Source organism: Phaenicophaeus curvirostris, chromosome 11 (genome assembly GCF_032191515.1).
Source record: "Phaenicophaeus curvirostris isolate KB17595 chromosome 11, BPBGC_Pcur_1.0, whole genome shotgun sequence".
Lineage (NCBI taxonomy): Eukaryota > Metazoa > Chordata > Aves > Cuculiformes > Cuculidae > Phaenicophaeus > Phaenicophaeus curvirostris.
This window is the reverse complement of record NC_091402.1, coordinates 4,204,940-4,229,432: the sequence shown is the minus strand read 5'-3', so window position 1 is coordinate 4,229,432 and position 24,493 is coordinate 4,204,940. Positions and strand designations below refer to the sequence as shown.

At 40.2% G+C, this 24,493-nt stretch overlaps 1 protein-coding gene across 1 annotated transcript; it reads right to left on the bottom strand.

Annotated features, from left to right (window-relative positions):
* Positions 1-213: 213 nt before the first annotated feature.
* Positions 214-22,937, bottom strand: TAMM41 (TAM41 mitochondrial translocator assembly and maintenance homolog). Its single transcript, XM_069865718.1, has 8 exons — positions 22,778-22,937; positions 21,314-21,493; positions 19,575-19,667; positions 14,569-14,719; positions 12,831-12,976; positions 10,466-10,631; positions 8,227-8,289; positions 214-1,203 (listed from the first exon to the last, which is right to left on the bottom strand). The coding sequence occupies exons 1-8, from the start codon at positions 22,913-22,915 to the stop codon at positions 1,127-1,129; spliced, it is 1,014 nt and encodes a 337-aa protein (XP_069721819.1). The 5' UTR covers positions 22,916-22,937; the 3' UTR covers positions 214-1,126.
* Between the last annotated feature and the right edge of the window lie 1,556 nt (positions 22,938-24,493).

Sequence of the window (24,493 nt, the reverse complement as noted above, 5' to 3'; positions counted from 1 at the left end):
TATGCTTTTCTGTCTTCTTTCTTAGATTTATGGTTTGAACTGCTCCCTGGAAACAATTAGCAGCCAGTATTTTTTTTTTTTTCAAGTGAGGTCGCTAAATCAAATGTAGCTTGAGAGATGGTCCGACTGATCACATAGTCCACAAGAAAAGAATACATGCTATTCAGGAAAGAAACATTTTATTTCCATGTTTTTAAATAAATTATTTTTATTGTTGACACTATCACAAATAGAAGTGTTCTTTCAATTTGTTTGTGTTAAGAAAAACATACAAAATTAGCAAAACCACCTGCCTCAGTGCAAAAAAAAAAAAGTTATATTTACAATAGATGCTCCACATTTATTGCATCACACATGTATACTGCCTGAAATGTCTATTTTTGAATGGCATGATTAATGTAACATGTTACGTGCAAGTCCAATTTTAGTAGTTCTAATTTAGTTAGGCAAGGGAGAGTTGGGCAGTTGTCATCTCAGCCTCAAGGAAACACACAATTTTTACAAAAGGATCTGCTACCCAACAAGCTTCGCATTTCAAACACGCTTTCCTATGCGGAAAGTCACAGAAAAGTTTTTGCATTCAGAATGTCTCATATCTGAGGAAAACCAATTCACTTTTCATTAAGTCGACCCTGCAGAAGCACCCAGTGAGCATCCTCAAAGAATTCTAAGCATGAACTTTTAAGGGCAGAAATAATGTATTTTGAAAGCACAGTTTCCTATCTACTTATAACTTAGTGGACTCGCCAGTTCCTTAAGTCCCAAACAGACCCAAAACTGGGACAGTGAATATTTTGACAGAGCCTGAGGGCATTCTGGAAAATAAGGCTAACAATAGATAGAAAATGAGCGGCTTTGGTTTTTAATTCATATTTACAATCAATCAGGGTTTCTAAGAACAGGAAAATTAATTTCAGTATTTACAGAGTAGAATTCCTTTGCCCTATTACCATTGAACCCTCCCCCACTAACAAAAGTTCCCATTCTAGTAGTAAAATGGGGCATGTAAATTATTAGAACAGACTTCTTAAAAGCTCTTTAATCTTCTTCAAGTAGGCAAAGCAACATCTGCAAAATATTTAGACAAGAAGTACCATTTATTTACCCATATGCAGTATGTCATGATTCAAGATGTCTTCCTCAACCATCCTTTTGTCATTTTATACAATTTCTTCATACTGTATCTTATAGATTTCCTTGCTCCTAAAAAAAAAAATATTTAGGAAGGCTAACTCAAATACTTGGTTCTTACTACATTAAGTATTCCCCAAGAAGAATGACAACCTAATATACCCGGCAGTTATGCAAATAACCTTCTTGTCACATTCATAACACAATAAATGACACAAAAAAATACTTTTAATAGTATCAAAGAATGCAAAATAGAACAGGTGTGTTCTGAGGGCCTGACAACGCTGCATACAAGCACACTGTACAATGACTAAGGCACAGCAAATGTAGAGATTGGTGATAAAACTCTGAACTAATACAGAGGGAAACTTATAATTTACATCATTTCTAAATATTAACTATGGGAAGGCTTTTAAACCACCTATATCTACTGCAGACCCTCAGCAAACCCTCAGCAAAGTACATTCCGCTTTTCAGGCCTCTTCTCATCTACTGCTAGGCAGTGTGTCCAGCTGAACGGTATCGTACTCCAGCCTGGTAACAGATATCAGCGACCCAACAGCCTGTGTTCTGCAGCAGGACACCCAAGCAGGACTATTTCAAGAAATCCAGGCTGTTAGCCATGCAGGTTAATTAGCTGGCTAATCATCAAGAACCACAGATATGCCCAAAGCTGTGCAGCCAACTGAAGGGATAAAGGGAAAGGTGAGAGAGAGGGGTGAACCAGGACAAGCGAACAGTCAGCTCAAGCAAGACAAGCAAACTCCACGTGACTGGTAGATGCTTCCAAAGCTTACTTGCCTCATTTTTTAATGCTAATCAGATTTTAGTTGGCCTTGCTCTTTGCCATACATCAGCACCTGGTTGCTTCATTGTACACCAGTTCTACACAAATGGAATTGAGAAGCATCATGCTGATGTCCATCTTGATTAAAGGCAATAAAACACTGCATACCACCAGCAGCTCTCCCGGACAAACCAACTCAGAGCATTGCTATGGAAAAGCTTGGGAATTAGAAACCAAAACAGAGTTGGTTGGTTTTTTTTTTTTCCACAGGAAAAGTGCTGCTGACTGTTGAGGTGGAAATCTGCTCTGGTTTTAACATGTTGTAAAGTAGATGATAACCAGCTTGAACATATTGTTTTTGCGCCATCCTAACTCATGGCAGCTACCATGTCATAGCTGAGATAACAGCACATCTGCAAGAAAATAACACTGCTCAGGCTGCAGAATGAAACAACATCTGTGTCCTTGGGTAAAAAGCAATAATAATGAAACAATGATGGGTATGGATAACCAGATAAATGAGGCAACTACCCAGGTGAACTGAACGCAGCAAAACCAACAAGATGACTAACACCTACGATTTGGCAACACTGCCACTATCAGCCACAGAGACACCAGGGAGAATGCGCTGCCACAGGGACGTTGTCTGGATCAACTGTGCTTCAGAGCACCCTGCCCATCGCTTGTTTGTAATAAAGCTGATCTGAAGCCATAATGGCTGCCATACTCCAGCATCATCCTGCAGGAGCCCACAGGTAAATACCACACCATTCTGCCAGGCCTACAAAGGCAGGCATTTCTCAGTATTCATAAAGACACAGAAGGATTTTGCAGCAGTCATTGCCTCCAAGCTTTCACAAGTTTTAGATACAAAGGGATTGAGGATGACTCCCACATGATTTGTAAAGCGTACCCTTAAACACTTTCAGAAGTTCTAGCAGAGTCTTCTCCTACAGAGCTAGAGTAAAAAAGACAGACAGCTTTTTGCTGGGTTTAGTCATCTATTATCTGGAAACTTAAAACCGAAATATTGTTAGTCTTGGCATTTCAGTGGGTTTCTGAGATCCTAGCCAGTGCAGCTACTTATTTTAACTCCTTCCAGCTTTTTTTTGATTTAAAAAACACTCCCCCCCGCCCCCCCAAAAAAAGCCCACAACACAAAACAGAGTGACTTCTCAGATTACAACGGAGTCTGATCACACCCGTACAGATTCAAAACTGAAAAGACAAGTTTCTAACGCTGCACAAAAAGCTTTAATTTTGACACTTACATGCACCGATTAGAAAGTATGGTATGTGCAATCTTCCGTAAGTTTGTTTCATAGAACGCAGTACCTGACAAGAGTGACTAGAAGTACGCAAAAGGAATTCAGCCCAAAGTCATGCAGTGTGACACTCCAGGGCACAAGGAAAGATCTCTTGGAACAAAATGATCAACTTACTTAGACCCAAGTTTGGCCACCTACTGTACTGCACTTTTTAGAGGGGAGTGGTGATGGTGTGTGTTAATATCTGATTTTGAACAGACCTTAGAAAGTAATCAACTGAAGATAAAATACTTCAAGTGAAAGATGCATTCAGTATTAGAAGTCTAGAGTCACCAGCAGTCAAATGAATACACAGAAGTGCATGCTCTAGTTTTGAAGGAACGTGGAGAATAAAAAGCCTATCATAACAAATATGCTGTACATAGCCAGTTTTGCACTTCTTGTGTTCCTAATTGCAATTTAAAAAAACCTCAACTTTACCTTTTGTGAGGCATCATGCATTCATATATTTCAACTTACAAACCCATGTGCATCCCATATGTAAACTTAAACCTTCCTATATTTAAAGTTTTTTTGCTAAAAGCAAGCACACTAATGAAGTCACGATGGGCTTCTCTTTGCAGCATCTCAAATGACATGTAAATAATCGTGTAAATTCTGAAGTGCCTCACATAGCTGCATTAAAATTGCACACAACGCAAGAATTCCAGTTGCAGAACCAGGCCAGACTGAGCTCAGACACAGCACAAAAATGCAAAAAGTGGTTCCAACCCCTAAAGTTAAAAACTACTTAATGTACAGCTTTGGAAATTACTTCCCCATCTCCTGCTATCCTTCAAGGATACAGCCCCTCAGACCCTGGGACTGCTCTGCCAGAATCGAGGTTGTTCTGTACTGCGATGAAGTCAGTGTACTTCTGGAAGCACAGCACAGCATGTGGCAAACCAAGAGCAGCAAAGCTGATAGAGCCCTGCAGAACTGTAATGAACTGCACTGGCACCACAGCCAGCAAATCAGCTCATTCTATCAGCTCACCAGCCTGCTCTGCCTCTTGCAGCAGCTTAGCAGAAAGAGATTTTTCTCCTCCATATTCTCCCCCACTGAAGGGAGCATTCTGCTGAACTCCACCCACTAGAGCCTGATGTAATAAGATGCTTACAGTTCTGCCCTAGCACATCATGCTACAAAGCAAAATACAGGTTTATGCGTCCAGCTGGTTTCTTATAGTAGCCCTGAGGGCGGTGAGTCACATGTGTAGTAAAAGTTAATGGTTGTAATTATGGCTCAGTCTCAGAATCTGAAAGAGTTGAACCACATGAAAATGTCTTTCTGCTGCAGCTATGAACCTATGACTTGGTGGTTCCACCTCTCCTTTAGATTTTTCCACTACATGATACAGAACAAAGACCTAATGCACATGGAATCAAGGCCACAAAATTTCAGTGTAAACATAAGTCGTATCTGGTTTTACTTAACAATCCATGTTTGGTTTTTTGGAAGTGTTAGTGTTGTAAAGCAGTCATTTGGCTATCATAGAAGTCCCCCAAAGTTTCCCAGGAGATATGCCTGGCTGTATGATTCTTTACTTTCTTTTGAAAAGACAGACTAATGTAAATACTACCGAGAGGCTGTCATGTGGAGGCAAATAATTACACATTGTTCAGGAACCATGCACAGACACACAAACTTTGCACACATTTACAGTGAAGTGCAGTGGTACACAGTTTGTGCTGAGGCAGCAGATGAAGACAGCAGTTATCGTGAATCTACAGAATATCTTATATGTAAAGCCGTTCCTTATAGTTAAGCAAAAATCCTTGAAGACACAGTATATAATATCTCAATTCTAAGAAAACAGAAGTTATTCAGAGCAGGTATAAGCACTTGTGCTCACCTAAAAGTATCTTGAACGATCACTTCTACTGATGATTTAATTAATAGTATTTTACTTATCAGGCTTAGTGTGTTCTTCTAGCAAGATATAAAGAAGAAATCTAAGCTAAACAAGTATCAACATCTCCTCCAGAGGAGCTAAATATAAGAAGTTCAGAGCTAGTTCCCAAAGACCATGCAGACTCTGGCTATGTGGGAAAATAAATCAAATGATGGTGCCATCTCTAATGGGAAACAGAGTCAACCCCACCACAGACTCAAAGAAATACACAGGCACATTTTCAAAAACTAAATAAGGCATTTAACAACAAACAAAAACATAGAGCTTGAGCTCAGCTTTAAAACCACACTGGCAGAGAAAGATGAAAAAAATTCTCCTAAAGGGGTCAAAATTCTTTATTTTGCTTGTGCTGCTTGCCAATAACGTTAATGCAGAGCATGCCGTCTCAGCAATAACGCTTCCTGATCCAACAGTTAATTTAGAAACAAGCTGCACATTGGACTACCATGCTACAGACCAGAGAGCAGGCATTTCACTGCATCATTGTTGTTGTAAGATAAAACAAAATAATAAAAAAATAGTTTTGTGTCCTCCATTAAGTTTCAAAATGAAATATGCCCATTTAATTAAAATTAATTCTTATGCAGTCAGACACAAGACAAAAGTATTTGTACAGTTACTAGGAACAGCAAGAGAAAACAGCAAGAGCTTATTTAATGGAGCCACTGATTTCATTAATCTCATAATTCTCTTACTGGAGCTACTGTTCTTAGGGATTACAGTGTCCTTAGGGATTAAATGTAAAAGCTCACACTTCACTGTAATACACATTCCTTCCACAAGTCAAGCAAATACTTTCAAGGTTTTGGCTGTGTGCAGTACACACCTACATGAATATTTGCTGGTGAAAGTCCCAAAAAGCAGCACAGCACAGTAAACAGAATTAATGCCTGCCCTCTAGTGAAGGGTTTTCTAAACTGATTGGGAGAAAAATCTTCGCTAGAAGGTACAGCAAGATTTACCATAAACTCAAACAAACGTTTGGTGAGAAAAATTTTAAAAGACATTCGAAAGGCTTCTACTAACTAAATCCTAAACCCATGGAAACTCATCTCTCCTTCATCCCAGGGAAGGTCCTTGAACATCCCACAAACATCACATCTGAAAAATACTGACGTCATGCCCCATGTCAGTTAAATTTAATTTCTTCTTTCACATGCACTACAACGTAGGGTTTTGGTACAAAAACACTTCCATTCACCTTCTGTGAATGAAACTGGGGGTGCTCTGGTAAGCCCCACACAAGCTGGTGGGGAGGCAGGGCTATGCCTGCCTTAGGCAGCACTGATTTTGTGTGCAACAGCAGAAAGATTCCTGATCCTACCCATAACAGGAGGGCTCCCTTTCTCCAGCCAGAGTGGCCTGCACAGTACAAATGTACTCGGGAAGATTAGCTCCACAGGCAAGCTTTGCTTTCATTAAAAAACATTCAGAGGTTAGGAAACGCCAGAAATGGTCCTTTCCTAAATCTAACTCATTTCTGTCACCACATAACCTGTGAGTAACCCCAACAGATCAATTCTGTTGCTAATAGTTTGGGCCAGAAGTGCATACATGCAGTAATAACAACAACAACAACAAAAATTATGCTAAAAGTAAGAAAACTAAACTCTCCCAAGCCTCCTTGCTCAAATGGAGCTTGTATTGGAGGCAAAGGATTACAGTCACTTTGCTCTACCTGAATCAAACAGCGAAAAATGCATTTTCAACACTAAAATCACTAGAATCAGAAGCAAATACATGGGTTTAGATATAAGTGAAGTAGTTAAGCCAAAGGAAAGAAAAGGCATTTCACAAGTCCCTAGTTTGAGGTGTACAAAACAGTAAACAGTAAAATTTACAAGTCCTACTAGAAGATGCATTAGGATTCTCCCAACAGTCCTGCTAACAATAGAGGCTGCAAGTGATTGACCGCATGACACAAAGAGCTACCAATTCCCAGAGACAATTTCCTGTCCATCAGGACATAAGGGGAGCATAAATAATCTGACAAAGCTTAACTACTCTTATTCACACAGTTGCAGTTACACACTGTACAGTTTCACTCCGTGGGCCAGTCAGTCCCTGCCTTTCACAAGCACTGAATTTACATGATAACGCTGTCTCTGACTCCAGCGTTTTGACAGAAGATCCTGGTCTTTTATCACTAGTCATGTCCTCAGTCTCCTCCAGCTGCTAAACAATGTTGGGCAGTGGTCAGCCTTCTTCCAGTTAACAGAACTAGACAATTAACAGAAGCATACAAAATGTACAACTACTCCTGCTTATTTTACTCAGCAGACCACTAATGGTCCAGAACACTGCAACCTGAGTTTTCTTTACAAGGAGTTAGGAAGTATAAAATGGAGCCATCAACTCTAATACTAAATGGGAAGGGAACAGCAGCTGTAGAAGGATAAAGATTGCTCAGTGGGAAACTATACAGCTGCTCTTAAAACCAGTAATGGCATCATTTGGATATAATTGCTTCTCTGGAAAAATTAGGACTAGATATCAATGAGTTCAGAAAATTATCTGCGCAACTTCATGAAAACAGCAACGATTTTGATCAGAGTTTAAGTAAATGAAGACTGAGATCTTAAGCCTTTCTTTTAAATTGAGTGCAGTGCTTCCAGCTTTTCAAAATGTAAAAATCGTGTCACCTTAAAATTAGGTTTATTCCGGCACTCAGAGAAAACAGCTCCAGCTATGTGACCAGCAGTAACTTGTTCAGTTAGGAAGACTGTGATAGCTGAAAAGCACCCCTGTTTTTTTCCACGCCTCTACACAAACAAGCCCTTTTCCTCCCTTCTGCACTTTCTCTCACATTGACTTTATGCTACTCTTTTGGCAATTGTTTTTTTCCTACTTTGGGGGGGAGGGATGCTTGTTTAAGAGTCAAAGACTCTAGTTCCTTTTGGTATTCTACAATTCCTCAAGTTAGATAAAACTGCTTTAAATATTACTTCTATATTCAAGGAGCTTTCAATTAGACACCCAAAAGGTTTATTCTTTAAACTCTTGTAACAAGACAATTATAGGGACATATGATTTTTACTTTGTGCACTCAGAAGGCCTGTCTTGATCCAAATCACACACATTCTTACCAGCTGTCAGTATGGTTTTAGCGCTCTGCACTATACTAGAAGATCTCACAATTCCTGAAATGCCTGCAGATAGAAAAACACACAGAAGTTACCCATCTTAGTAGTTTTGTGGGGATTTTTTTACCCTCCAACATACACAAAAAAATTAAATATTTTTCCAGTCATACAATCAACCCAGCCTGAAAGTAGAACGCACCCTTATACTGAGGAAGTTTCTATTCTGCTTTGTTGTACAAACTGAAAATATTCTCCAAGCTATTTTAACTTATTTTATATAAAACATACAGAAAAATACCCAAAATCAATATGAAACATAAACACTAGGAACGGATCAAATTAATTTATCTAGTGCCCCAATTACTTCTCTACTAAGATAACTACTCACAAAGGATTCTGAGTTGCTTCACTGAGGTGCTGGTCTATCAACTTCCTAGAGCAGAACAAATCATACTCATGGCTTACTTCAATATGAAATTGGGACTTTGCCCTTCTCTGATGAAGGAGAGATGCCACTCTGCATTGTTTGGCTTTTTGAGTTTACCAGCTTTTGGAAATAAGGCTCTTTTACCACTTTGCACTGTGGCACATTCAGCTCTCACTGTCCAGCGGTTCTTCGGCATTAACACAATAGTATTATAAAACATTATCAATTTTTGTGAAAGGTATTTAATTTCACCTGTTCTAACACACACACACATATATATATATATATAAAAGCATACTGATAAGTGCAGAACAAAACTATTGTACATTACAGAATACCTTAAAATGTAGAAATGCAGCAGCCCTTCCAAACTCATTCCTCTGGGTTAACAAGGATGCAGAATATAATTTCAAGTATTATATTTAAATCCTTCTTTCAAATCTACTTCTACAATGATGAATAAAGCTTAGGAAAATCCATGAACAAGAGGTATCCAACACTCCACTAGAAAATAATTTAATGGAGGGGAGGAGATAACAAAGCATGCTGAGCTAGTAAAATACTTAAGGACAATGTAATTCAACTTGAGTAAATCAGCTTTGTCTTGAAGGATTACCAGATGGCTCATCCTATCTTTTCTCTAGATTCTTCAATTAGGAAAATGTCTTGGCCAAAAAAGGGAGAGAGGGATTTTGATATGTATAAACTGCTCGGCTCAATAAGACTACATTTTCTCTCATGTTTTGATACTGAGCTGCTGCACCCTTGTGCAGAGTCTGCAGTCACAGCCATGCCTGCGACACCCTACATAAATACAACTGCAAAGACAGTTAGATCAGTGTGGAGCTGGAAGAATTAAAACTACATGCAGCTCTCAACACTGCCAGCCCTGCTCCCAGATCCAGCTATTAGCACTTTGCTGCTAGAGCCCAGCCACAGTAGCACAGAAGCTACTTCCGCCAGAAGACTGACAGGAAAGAAGCTGGACACCTTAATGTAGATGCAATTCATCCTACTCTGTCAGTGGAGAATTGCAATTCTCGGGAGCTTTATTTCCCTACACAGAAATCAGTGTAAGAGCTCCCTCAGCAGTTGATTCCTGTCTAGCAGCTCTCAAGCATCTAGGGATTTTTTGCTGTGCTTGAGGAGCTTGCAGAATTGGCCATTTGGAATTAAGATGTGTTGAGTTCTTTAAAGATGTAAAGGACTCTGCAATTACTAAACATTTGCATTTTTCTACAGTATAATAAACCATTGATGTCTGCAGCATTAGCTTTAACTTGTCTGTACAGCATAATCTTGCCTCAGAGAAGCTGTGATGATGAGAAACACCTAGCCTTTCCTCAAAGCTTGAGTTCTCTGCAAGAGTTCATGCACCAACTATGTGACTGGAAAAGGTAACATCAGGAAGACAGAAAATTAACTTAGCATTGCCCTGTATGGCTGGTAGGATATAGAGCTCAGTATTTAGATGACATTATGCCAGCCAATGAAATCCTGAAGGTGCAAGCATTCCAAATACAGTTAGATGGCCTAAGCATGCCACACTAATTCCTAAAGAATACTTCTTTCAGGAGCCAAACCAAAACTTATTTTTCTGTATCAGCAGGAATGCTATTTGCTAGCATGTCAGATAATCTGTTTGCAATCAAACAACCCCCAAGCCACACTTTCAGGAATGTATCTCATGATTAATCTCTTGTTTTCCTCATTCTTCTTTCTACATCATCCTTCAGAGTAAGACTAACGTACAGTAAATACATCTGTGTATCTGTCGTGCCTTAAAGCAGATTACAGACACTGATCCAGGCCTACCTTGATGCACCACAAATCCGCAGTCAGGGTCATGGGCAACTTGCATTAGAATTTCTTCCACATCTCTGTTTTTTCCAGGAGGGTTTACCAGAGAAGTTATCTTTTGTTGCAGAGTCCTTGGCAAAGCCATTAGCTGTGCAAATTGACCTTCTGGACTCTTATCAATCTGAGTGTTAAAAAATAGGAGAGTAAAATTGTTGAGTGTTAATGAAGTAAGTTCTCTTTTTCAATGAGGTCAGAAAAGTCTTTTGGCTACCTTTGAGCTCTGATAAATATCTCAAAGAAGACGATCCATTTCACTTGTGAAAGTCAACACTAATGAAAACTTCCCAAGCACTGGGAAATGCAGTATGCCTGTTCTGGACTTGAAGATTAACTCAACATAAAGATGTTAATTTTTATGCAAGGGAAGACTGATGTACACACATGATCTTCCTTCCTCTGCAAGCAACTTACCATTGAAACTGTACCATTTCTGCTCTATCCAGTTTCCTTTGGAAACATGAGTACACTACAATGGGGGGAACAAAGGAGTTCCCAGAAGATCACTTAGCTCAGTTTCTTCTGCCTGAATATAATCAAACTGTACACACACATTTCAAGTTTAGTTTGAGAAACATTTTCTCTGCTTTAAACTCAAACCACATCTGGTTTGTATAATTTGAAGGAAACGTTCATTCCACATTTTTCTAATCTAAATCAGAAATCCAACAACCCTTTTTTGAATACAACGATACTAGCATCTAGGCCTGTACACAAGATCAGAAAAATGTAAGCAGAAATGCTGAAAAATGTATAATGGAGCAGATCTCTCCAAAACTGAAAGAAAATATGAAGAGCTCAGTTCTTCCCACATAACTTTTTAGACAGTTCACGGAGACATCAGACAGGAGTCTAGTTGCCCTCTACACTCCCCTTAGTCAATAGGGAGAAAATGATATCCAGATGAATCACCAACTACAGAGGGAGCAAACAATGAGCAGGCTCTTAACATGATGTGGGAGGAATCCACACCAGAACTATTAGAACTAGTATCTGCCTTCAATTGTTTTTGAGGAATCTTTAAAGAAAGAATTTTCTCTGTAACTCTGAAGATGTATACTTGGAGAACAGGCTTCTGTATTAAACAGCACTCCTGGTAGCAGTTATCCTCTTCAGTGTGGTGAACAACTACCAATAACCAGACCAAGGCATAAGAAATAAAATATTAAAGCCCTTTGCTCAAAATGAATAGTAAAATTATGGCACTTAGTCAACAGCCTTTATGACTAATATAGAATTATGGACAGAGTTGTTATTCAACAACATATTTGCAGTGCGGTGCTAGGATTTGTTTAAAGGTAACACAACAGAGACTATTATTCTAACTAGACATTTTCTTGGACAAAGCATTCCTGATTATTTCCAAAATTCATTTAAATACTTCTTCCACTAAACTGTTCAAAAGCACATTGAAAAGAAAACATGAAGACAGCTGCAGTATAAAACAGATTCGCCTACACTGTACTCCACAGCACTGCGCTAAAATTGTTTACTGTAATCAAGCTTGCTTATGTCTATACTTTAGTTTCTAACAAAGACTCGTCCTAAAAGGAGGCATTTGTGAGATAATTATCAAGGTGACTCAAGGATAAAGAGGCACCCGTGTCCATGAGACAACCCATGCTATTTGCCACTTCATGCTGAAACGTGTATCACACTTGAATATTCACACACAGACACATGTACAAGAGGAAAAATTGCTGTTGGACCCCTGACTGTGGCATCTCTCCTGATTGCCATGTTATAGTTACATACAATATCTTACGTCAGAAAGATGGAATTTGAGATACTGGTCATTTTGGACACCTGTTCCCCAATTATTAGGAAAAAATTGGTTTAGTATGAGTATTTAAAGATAACGCCAAAATTTCATTTGGGTTTAGGGAACTGATCCTCATAACTAGCGCTCTATGGGTTTTTTTTTGAGAGATGTAGTTTTTGATTGCAGAAAGTTGCACCTCTAAGTTACAGACTAATCTTTTTAACACAAACCATATGTTTATTCATCATTTCCTAGACTGCTGTTTCCATATGGTAGTCATTAGAACACACGTTTTAAAACGATCTTCTCCTATTCCCTTGCTAGGGCTCTAGTTCTGTGCCCATCCTCAAAGAGGAGGAGCAGTAGTTACCACATATGCAGCGACTGGTATTGAAGGCAAGTCGGGTTGCAGAATTAACTAAACAACAGAAGCATATCAGACAGCAAGTTCAGCCACTACAACTTCTGTCCTTAGTGTATGGCATAATTCTTGCCTTCTGTCAATGTGGTAAAGCACTTCCACTTGCTTGTTTTAGAAATGTTTCGAAGAACACCACTTGCCTCTAGCCTCCCCAGATGGTGCTTATATACCACTTGAGGGCAGTCCCGTAGTATGTTACTGTACAGCTTCTGAAAGTGAGGAACATTCGGCTTCACAATGTTCTGCACTTTCGATCTGTCTTCTCCTATCACCATTCTGAAATCACCTAGTAGAGAAAAGAGACACCATTAATTCGTCAGGAAAAAAAAAAGCTCAAAGGAGAATATAACAGAAAACAACACAGTACAAAGCCGTCACCTAAGACTTTATTCTCCAATTCTACCATAGCCTATATTATCCACAGTAAGGTCTACTTTCTAGTAGTCAAAAAATAGAATACTATTCAAATACCTTCAAGCACAGAAATAAGAGTCAGAATTGTTATGTTGCCTCTGATATGCTGTAAAGTAATCAACCCACGTGTCCACATTTTCACTCGGATGATAAAATATTCCAACTGTCAAGTTCGGCTTCCAAAGCAGCAGTAATAGTCATATTCTTTGCAACCATATATCAGTTTTGACAGATGACTTAACAAATTGACCAGCCCAAATACTTTGTATGTAGAAACGTGCACTTTCTTTCATGACACACGACCAAAAAGTTTCAAAAAGAGTAAGTGAAAAGACAGACAGCCTGCAACAAAGCATTCATCTACCTCCATTAAATACTACTCCAGTAGCTTCCAGAATTACCAACTAGGAGTCAGAGGCTCAGTGCAGCACAGATCAACAAACAAAATCCTGAATCAATTCATTTTCCCACTTCCCACATTCAGGAGATAAATGTTGTTGCAAGGTGGCAACTTGCTAACATTAGCTAGTTTATTTTGATTCATGCCAAGCTGCAAAACAAACACTTCCCATATAAATGGTACTGACTCAGTGCTCTCAAAAAAAAGTATTAAAAAAAAAAAAAGGATAAACATTTTCCAAAGTAAAGCATTAACAACTCTTTTCAGCCATCTCCAATGAGACTGATTAGATTACATAAAATCAATTTTGTCTACTACTACACCCTCTGAAAAGTTTCAGACCTAACAAATTGGCAGCAAAATAAAACATCCACAAACATGCAACTGATAGCCTTTTTCTTGAACATTCCCAACTGGGAATCCCTCTGCTTTCGCTTTGTTCAGCCAGCAGAGCCAATTTCAACATCTTGCAGCATGGTAACTGCCTATCAATTAATTCCTCCTTTCTTTAGATATGAAATCGGTGATTCTTTTATTTAAAAAAAAAAAAAAAAGTCCAATACCAACCAGAAGGTGAGTGTTAAAACATGTACTGAGCTGAAGAAACATATTCTGGGTCTTTAACTTAAAATAAGTAATTTTAAAACACAGCACATTCAAAAAGTAAGAGGTAACAAAGCATAGGGCAGACTATCAAATGAATCAACACAACACTAAGAGGGAAAGAAAATTTTTTCCCAAGATTTTGAATCTTTAAAATCAAAATACAATCTGTCCAAACTGAAAAAACCCCCACAATTTCACCATATTCAGTCACCCATACTTAGCCGTTCAAAAATCAAGCAGGTAAAAGAATTTTTGCTTAGGTACCTATTTTGCATGAATAAGCACAATTAGCCTTTCCACGCTGTTAGGTAACAGCATTAAAATACAGTTATTGGAGCATGCGACACTGTAGGCCCAAAGCAAGAGAGCCACTGATGTCTGTATTAGACTTCCTCCTGTGGCACAACAGCTCCAGCCACAGCTTTTCTTCTCAGAGACTTCAGACACCATATACTAACCAGAATATGAGAGTCCTGCAATCTGCATATACAGGTCTTCTTCAGAAAAACTTTCTGGTAACATGAGGAAGGCCGCTGTGACTGCGCTCTTCAGATTGCCAACGAGAGCAGCTTGTAACTTGCTATTCTCATTCTGTGTCAGTATTTTCACCTGAAAAAGCAGTCATTGGAAGCAAGACTTCAGGAAAGTGCTACTTAAGTTGAAGGTAAAAATACTTATCTTTAGTGCTGGACTGAGTAATAAGAAATTTATTTAAGATTAGATAGTATTACTATGGGACAATAAAGACTAGAGCATCCCCTTTTTGTAGCAGAGAGAGAGAGGAACATCTTTTTAAGACTTAACAGCTTGCTACAAAAGGCTATTTTTACAAACACACTGAGAACTGTTACAAGCAACAGCCACTGACTTATCTCTTAAGAGGTATTCACCTTTTCATATTCATGAATTTTGATTAATTAAAACACTAAATATGAATGCATCAACAGGCATACTTCATATGTGATTATGCCATCAGAATAAAAGGCCACTAACATGCTGAAAGAGAACGGAATACCAGAAACAGGTAAGTTTTCCTATTCCTCTTCATTCTATTTATCTTTTTTTTTTTTTTTTAATAAAAGACTCCTCTATCATAAGCTTCAAGTAGTTTCTTAGACATTAGTTGTCCTCCTAGAAGCAGCATGACTTCGTTTTGCAATCTGCATGCAGAGAATGTGAAGTCAAAGGGAACTTCACGTACACACAGATCACTGAAGCTGACTGCTTCTGCGTGCCACAAAAAAGTTTATTTTTAGGAAACACTCAAACTGTTCAAAGTCAACTACAGAATCCAGTCACCTAGGATATGGAAATATACAGGAATAAAAAGCAGATCTGCAGTAAGCACTGAATATGGAAACATATTATTATAGAACATTAGACAGATGAAGTCAGCCTGAGTTACAAGATGGCTCACTATGCTCTTCCAGAAACAGCTCTTCCCAGAATTACTGCTTGTTGTGAGTTTCTGTCTTTTCTAAGTGTTCTGGTTATGCAGTACTGTCCTTCCTTATAAAGGGCAGCTTTTTAATATTTGTTTACTCTAGAATACTTTAAAATGCAACACCCCTCCCCCCCCCAGCAGTTATAAACAAATGTAACCAACACTTTTTATCCCAAAAGCCCATTCACAAACAAATGAGTTGCAGTATTGCTTGAAACTCTGCCCCTAGCTACAACTTGGAAGTGCTAAGGTATCCTATGGAGAAAATTTTCCTTTAGGAATGGAAATACTGATTCAGTAAATAATGTATGAGAATCACACATATCTGCTAAGAAAATTCTCCTTACAGAAAGGACATTGACAAAGCAATGTCTAACAGCTGGCCAATGCTATGCTCAATTACGGTAAAATCTTTAAGACAGATAAAACTAGAACAACATCTCATTTTGATAAGATGGTGAATGCAACAGTATGCAGGCTGCTTGTTTCAATCCCTCTGCACAGCACTAAAGCAGGGGTTTGCCTAACACCTAATTGATACAGTAGTCTGGAATTAGTCCATGGTGGATTGTGAAAGGATGTTTTCCCTCCTTTGTGTTTGAATTTAAAAGTCAAGAGTTTGCTGTACAATTCAGAATTCCTCCTCCTGCAAATGACTTAACATTTTTTTAGCATTAAAATAAAAGATAACGGTAGGACACCTTGAAATATAATATATCCAACTGCCTAGAGTAAATTGTATTTCCTTGAAAACCATGGGAGAAATTTACTGAAATCATACAGACCTGCTCAAGTAAGATCCAGTAAATAGGCTGGTCATGAGGATAAACTAATATTTAAAATCTCATCAACTAATTCACTTACATGGACTCTCACAACTTGCTGCTTCAGGGAAACTAAGGAAAGACAGAAGGAAGAAGTACATGGCACGTACTTGCAGTCACGCAAACTGCTTACATCTTAGGCTAGCCCTGGAACTAAATGATATCCCTGACTTGCTGTTAAGAACACCATGGTTACAGTCTTTTAAAAGATGAAATTTTGCAGAGATGCTATTCCTCCTCATGGAAGACCAGTAAAAGGAATCACCACCTCCTTTGCTAAAAATACTCCCTAACATAAACTAGAATTTTTTCAAAGGGAAATAACATGCTAGGCTTCAAAATGTGAACGCCTGAAACACTGCAGTAGTGACACCATTTACAAACAGATTTTAAACAGTTCATATTGCTAGAAACCTCCCAGGAAGACAGAGCGCAATAGCTGTCACCCAGGTGGGACAAGGATGAATGTTCATTCTTGGGTGAATCTGAAAGAAGACCAAGTTAAGAAAAGCTTTTTCACAGTGCAGAGAACTTGCAACCAGAACTATTCACTGCACTGTGTCACATAAGGGGGAGAGAAGCAGCCAATTTGATCTGGTTTTACAGTACACTGAGAATCCAGTTAACTAACAACAATGACTTTAAAATTAGTAAATATGTTGAACGAGGGATACATTCCATTTCATGGAACTCTCAGTGATCACAACAGTATCAAGTAGGAAACTGCTGCCTCCACTGCTAGGAAATGTGTACGCAAGACTGCAGGTACATGTAAACAAAGGTATTTCAGAAAAACAATATACACAAAGAAAATTTCATTACGGAATGAAAGGAGTGAACAGCATTATTCCAGTCTGCCATTTAGCCACATCAACATTCTGTTAAGGACCACAATAAGAGGAGTTTTCCATTTTCTTTCAACAAATGTTTTTACAGATTTGGACAATGGAAAAATTCTGTTAACAAATATGTGCTCTGTCACTCCTCCATGGGAATTTTTATAATATAAAAAGCCTAAACGTCCCAAGATCTCTGTAGCACATAGACGATATTTCTACAAACTATTCATACTCCTCTCACTCTCACCTCACTTGAGTTTAATAAACATTTCCTTCTCTCAGTAGTTTCTCCAGGACAATAGTAAATACAGCTGCTTAGCATAAGCAGTTAATTACACTCTACAATTAACAAAAATTCAGTAATACTTCAGATGCTTTTTAAAATCTTCTTTCTCTGAACTAATTATGTGTCACTAGTGCTTATTTATTTTACTTTTTAGATACAACAGCATTTCTTTTTCCAGGGAACATGTCAGTTATGGAGAAATTACAACTAAGTTTATTCCATTTTTTAATACAGCTAAATGGGAATTTAGCTAATCAGCATTACAAATTTCATGTAGGATGAAAAGCCAGGGAACTTTTAACACAAAGAAGCCTGGGAAGAAAATTTAGCATTTCTAAATAGCAATTCCGAACTCCGTCTATTCTGCCAAGCATTCTGGAAAGATTACTTTGTCAAGGCAACCAGTTTACAACAGAAACAAAATCTCCGGTGAAAATTAAGCCAAGATTTTCAAGCCAGAGCAAGTGTTTCAGCTCATGTGTTAGAATAGCTTGGATAGCTTTCACTCAGTGACAGCTTTGTAACGGAACACCATAAAGGCACTGAGGTTTTCCTCCTCTATATGAGAGTGAGGAGAAAATTCCCAAACAAGCTGTTACAAATAGTATTAATCTGGCTACAGTCAACCATGCCCACAACTAGCACTAACAGCAAACGGTACCCGAGAGATTCTGGTGTATAAGCAAACACACCAAATCCTGTGTCCCCTACAGGCTCAATGTACATTTTTAAGAAGAAAAAAGCTTTCTATCACTCTTGCTTAAAACGTAAACATCAAATCAGTTGCAAAGCCAGAACCAGCAGACATTTGAAACCCGCACAACAGATCTAAATAAATTATTTGGTCGTCTTTGGTCAACAGTGTAACATCCAAAATCCCAGTGAGTGATTTTATAGATCCTACAGGAAGAGACGGTTTTAAACATTCACCGAATCATCTTTCAGTCAAATTCCAGTTTAAATCCTGCAGACTTTACTCAAGGCAAATTCCTGGATTCTTTATGAAGATAATTGGGATTGATGCCTTCTTTTATCTATTAAACACATATGCATGAAGATATCTCTGCTGCTTTGGTAACAACCAAACAAAATACCACATTGTCCCTTCTTGTGCAGTATGCATTCCCCTTGAATTTAATCAAAAGACATGAAGCACAACTTGCATATACTAAGATGAAAATCCTAAAGTAAATCAAAGCAGCAGCAAATGCAGGTACACTGAAAATAAGTATTCACTATACATTGTTAATGTGAGATTCAGAATTCTTCCTTCAGTTATTTTTCTCAGCACATAAAGTTCCATTCTTTCTAAAGATAACAGCTGTTCTAGCCTGTACCGTGCCATGACACGTCTCTGCAGATAGAGAAAATGCAGCAGTGCTGAGACAACCTATTCAAACTTTCACCCCTAATTTTCAGCTAAAAGCATAATTAACTTCTGTTCTAAGACTTGAACCGAGTTCTCTCCTTCCTCCCTCCTAAGAGATTTTAACTTAGCGCTGCTGCCACCTGCTGAAATCACACTGGGTCAGGCCCTCCTGAAAAAGCAAAGACCTCCTAATTTTTTATGCCACAAACAAGGAGGAGAAATACCAAACTGTTTAACATATGGTTCGGTTGATTGTAGACACTTTAGCAATACAATGAACTAGATGGTAACTGCAGAGCAAAGGGGCTTTCATCTTTCAAGATGTCCACTATTCAACTGCGCTAAATTTTGGTGACTCCTCCCATTTGTTATAAAAGGTAAATATTACATTTCACATTAAAGGAATCTTGAAATAATACAGCTCAGCTATTCAAGAGCCGCTACAGGCAGAAAACTGTAATAAATATACTTACCTTCTGGGTTGGTTTTTTTTCCACATAACACACTACCATTAAGGACTACATTTCACTTCCTTTGTGAAACATTATCCCTCTAGGACTAGAGCCCTAAACCAGAGCAGATTATTTGTCAGTACCGATGCAGAAATCCTTAACAGTTAAAAGCTAAAACTACAACTGATAATTTTCCAGTCCTGTAATTTCCTGCATTTCAAGACAGATAACTGAAGTGACTGATAGTTACCGGTTTTTGTAGGCGTCCAGCGACATAGAGGGTTTTCCAGTGAAGTAAATCATCAATTAGGGTATCAGTGCTAATTACACCATATTTTATTACCTGAGGAAAAAAAAAAAAAGAAAATAATGGCTTTTGAATTACCTGCACCATTTTCACTACATGAAACTTCCTAATTATTTACTTCCTGTAACTGTCATTAATTCTAGGAACGCACACCTCCAATAAAAAAACTGGATGCATAACATTAAAATGTTTTAATGGACATAAGAGGTAAAAAAATAATCCTATTTACAGGTAAACTTTGGGGAGAAAAAAGAAGAATGCACAGAACTCCTTTCTACAATCAAAGTTACATTAAAGTCACTCCAGGGTCAATTACTAAAGCAAAAAGACTTAAAATCCCAAAGAAACCCAGTCTAGACAGACACTGGCACTGAGGAGACCTGAACATAAAAATACAACTGTCCATAAGAAGATTTTGGAAAGGTTACAATCAGCTTTGTACCAGCCAAAAGTTACAATAGTTGGAATAATCCACAGTATCCTTTCTGATATTGAAAACAATCAAGAAACAGTTTGTCAGAGATCCTAGATAAACAAATCCCCTCTGCATTTGAACGTACTGCTACTAGGGGGTTGAGAGTACATCAGAGAGCTTTTTTCCTTTTGCTCTTTGATGTTAGAAAACAAATGATTTTGAAGTTCACTTGCTGTGACTGGAAAAAAGATGGACTTTCAACAGTTCGTTACCGATTCGCACTTCCCAAATCATCCTGACAGCAAGGCAGCCAACTCCAGAATTTCTGGATAACGAAGGACCATGGACTGTGATATGATCGTGTCATTACAGCATAAGATGATTGGTCCTTAAACTAAAATCCAAAATTCACATAAAGTGAACATTGTTTAAACCCTAAATTCTTGCCTTTAAAGAGATGCCTTTAAACAAAACAACAAGACGATAATAAATAACTTTATTTATCCAACATTGTTGCAACCACACATGCTCTGAGAAACTTCAGAAAGGCATATATTGCTCACATGGCATTTTTCCATGACTGTCCTTCATTTCATTTTCCATCTTCTTTAAAAGAACCTGCTTTCCCTATGTACAATTTATTAATATATGGTAAAATTACTCAAAATCCCCACCAAGACAGACAGACACAGTGTCTCCCTCACCTGACTCCTGTCCACACTTCTCCTTACCAAACACAGTCCAGACATGGATGCAGGAATAGGATTTGCTGGACGAGTACTACTTACCTAGAACTATTAATTATACCCAAGCTTCACAGATAAGGATGTTAGCAATTAAACAGCACAGATGTCGCTTCCAACTTGCTATGTTAAACATACACATTTTATGCCAAATGAACAGTAAGAATCCACTTCGATATTACCACACAATCAACTGCTAAAATTAAGGCCCCTGTTTCCCCATGATATACTTTACAACCATCAAAACTGGAAGACTGTAAGTAATCAGAAGTATAAAGCCAGTTTCTAAACTGCTTTAACTGTAAATTCCAAACATTGCTTTCACTTTAAGGGCAAGAACGGCTGCACTGTTAGTTTTTCAATTAATATGCTATTATGTTTGGAGACATAAATATTGAAGACATCATGAGTTAAGGATCTCACAATCTAGAAGATTTGCTTCTTGCACAGAAATCTGCTTTAAGCTAATCCTTTCAACACTTCACACACACGTGATTTAACTTACTCAAACTACTTGTACTTACCCTACCATTGCATGGCACTAAAGTATTGTAGTAAATTCCTGCTCCATAGCTCTGCACACTACTTATCTGTTTTGGCCCAAAAACTTTTAGGAAGGAATAATGATTCCTGTTCTTCAGCAAGTTCATCATATGCCAGGTCACAGTATCATCAACAGCAAACACGAAGTCCAGCATATTGTCCTGTGCACAAAGACAAAAGAGTTGGGGTTTATATATCACGAAGTGATCAATGCTAATCATACTAATCCAAGACATACATCGTATCGAGCTAACAGCTAATCATTTTTTATGTAAGTAAAAAAAACCCAAAACACAAGCATTAATGTCAAATACAGTTTAAAGGTTCTAAGTTGTATGCTCTTTAGCGAGTCTAGCAGAGTTGATCTGAAATATTCCTGGCCTCATGGTTAAGGGACCAACCTCCAACCCACCAAAACAGCAGAGCACGCGATGAAATTTCTCACAGCTCAGCATAAGAGTTAAATTGCTAATGAATAGGACTTTTGCTAATAGACAAAGCCATGAATTGGGAGGTGTGGGCAGATAGAGGAATTTGAAAGCTGGCAGCAAGAAACTGCACTTCCAGCGTATTCACTTGCTTTTGTCAATAGAACAACGCAAACTCCAAAGACTTGTAATGTGCAATGCTAGTGCTGCTCTTCCAAAATCAGTCCCCACATTCCCTGCACACTGGCAAGCTGAAAGTTTACAATTGGTACCTGCAATAAACTGGTATTTGCAGCAATGTTGCATCAAATTCATTACGCCTACTGCTCCGCATGGCTTATGAATTCTGGGCTGCATTCTAGCTCATCAGTTAATATTACTTGAGAGGCAGTCTGTCAGCTACCTCTCTTCCCCATTCTTTTGTGAGGATGAGATGCTCTGAAACTCTAAGCACCCTCTGGTTTTCTCTTTCCAGAAAGGAATACAAGATGCGTCTAAAATCACATTTGCGAGGAGTGCTTAGCGAGTGAGTCACAATATGCAATCACAGGATGGTTTTGGTCGGAAGGGACGTCAAAGCCTATCCAGCTGTAACCATGGGCAGGGACACCTCCCACTGGATCAGGGGCTCCCGGCCCCATCCAACCTGGCCTTGAACACCTCCAGGGATGGGGCAGCCACAGCTTCCCTGGGCAACCTGGGCCAGGGCCTCTCGAACTCTCACAGTGAAGAAATTCCTCCTTATGTCTAGTCTAAAACCGCCCCTCTCCAGTTTATACCCCTTGTCCCTCGTCCTATCACTCTAAGCCTTTATGAACAGTCCCTCCCCAGCTTTCCTGTGGCCCCTTCATGCCAGGCTTCTCATCTACCAGCATCCCGAGCCCTTCTCTGCAGGGCTGCTCTCAAGCGTAAGAGAAAGAGGAATCCGCTCTGGCCAGACCCGCTTTGAGGAGAGGCCTGGGGAGCCTGAGGGCGCCTCACGGGGAGCGCTTCTCCCCGACCCCTCCCCCGCCTCACCTCGCCGTGCGCGGCCACGGCTCCCGCCTGCGGGAACACGGCGGAGCCATAGGCGAAGGCCAAGCTGAGCTCCTGCGGGAACTGCGACAGCACCTGCCGGAGCCGCACCGCCGACCCCTCCAGCGCGGGCGCCGCCATGGCGGGGGCGGCCCTCGGCGGGACCGGCCCGCCCCGAGACCCCTCGGACACCGCCCCGGGACCCCTCAGACACCGCGCCGACACCCCTGAGCCCCGCCTCGCGGCCCCTAGGCCCCGCCCTCCTACCGCCTCAGCCCCGCTCCTTCAGCCCCGCCCCTCATGCCCCTCAGCCCCGCCTCGCGCCCCCTGAGCCCCGCCTCCACCCCAAGCCCCGCCCCCTCAGCATCTCAGTCCCGCCCCCTAAGCCCCGCTCCTCCCCCCAGCCCCTCCCTCTCCCTCAGCCCCTCCCTCTCCCTCAGCCCCTCCCTCTCCCTCAGCCCCTCCCTCTCCCTCAGCCCCCCCTCCCTCAGCCCCTCCCTCTCCCTCAGCCCCTCCCTCCCCTCAGCCCCTCCCTCCCCTCAGCCCCTCCCTCTCCCTCAGCCCCTCCCTCTCCCTCAGCCCCTCCCTCTCCCTCAGCCCCTCCCTCTCTCTCAGCCCCTCCCTCCCCTCAGCCCCTCCCTCTCTCTCAGCCCCTCCCTCCCCTCAGCCCCCCTCCCCTCAGCCCCTCCCTCTCCCCTCAGCCCCTCCCTCTCCCCTCAGCCCCTCCCTCTCTCTCAGCCCCTCCCCCTCCTTCAACCCCTCACACGCCTTCTCAAAGTCCCTTGGATGCCACTGAAGGAAGAAGTTGTTTGTTACAAAATTATAAATTGCTAATCTATTATATATTACATATAGATTTTGTGATTTTAGTGCTAAAATGTAAGATTAACTTGAATAATAACTTCTTCACTAGCCTGTGCCTGGATGCTTACGCTTAACGAAGGGCTTCTAACAAGGCTGCAATTAGAACAAATGGGAAAGAATGTGACTGTATCTAATTAAGCCAGATAACAAAGACTAGCACAGTGATCATAGAATCAAGCCTTTGCAAAAGTCCCTCCTCAGCTTTCTTGTAGCCCCTTCAGGTAGTGGAAGGTCGCTATAAGGTCTCCTTGAAGCCTTCTCTTCTCCAGACTGAACAACCCCAACTCTCTCAGCCTGTCCTCCTATGGAAGGTTCTCCAGCCCTCAGATCATCCTTGTAGCCTCCTCTGGACCCGTTCCAACGGCTCCATCTCCTACTTACACTGAAGATTCCAGAACTGGACACAATCCTCCAGATGAGGTCTCACAAGAGAGGAACAGAAGGGCAGAATCCCCTCCCTTGCCCTGCTGGCCACACTGCTTTTGATGCAGCCCAGGACAGCGTTGGCCTTCTGGGCTGTGAGCGCACATTGCTGGCTCATGTCGAGCTTCTCATCAATCACCACCCCCAAGTCCTCTTCCAGGCTGCTCTCAATGATAAGAGAAAAAAGAACCAGCTAGGGCCACCTGCAAGAGGTGCCCAAGGAGTCTAAGAGCATGCGCAAGAAGGAGAGTTGAAAAGTTCACCTGTGAGGAAGGTCTACAGCCTTCATCCTGAGACCCCAAAGGAGACCCTCTGAGGGCAGAGTGTGTGCGCCAAGGGGAGGAAACTTACGTAAATAAAATCATTAATTTTATTAGAAAGATGATCAGAAGAGAGTAGGACAACAGCAGGTCACCATTTGAATTATCTGGA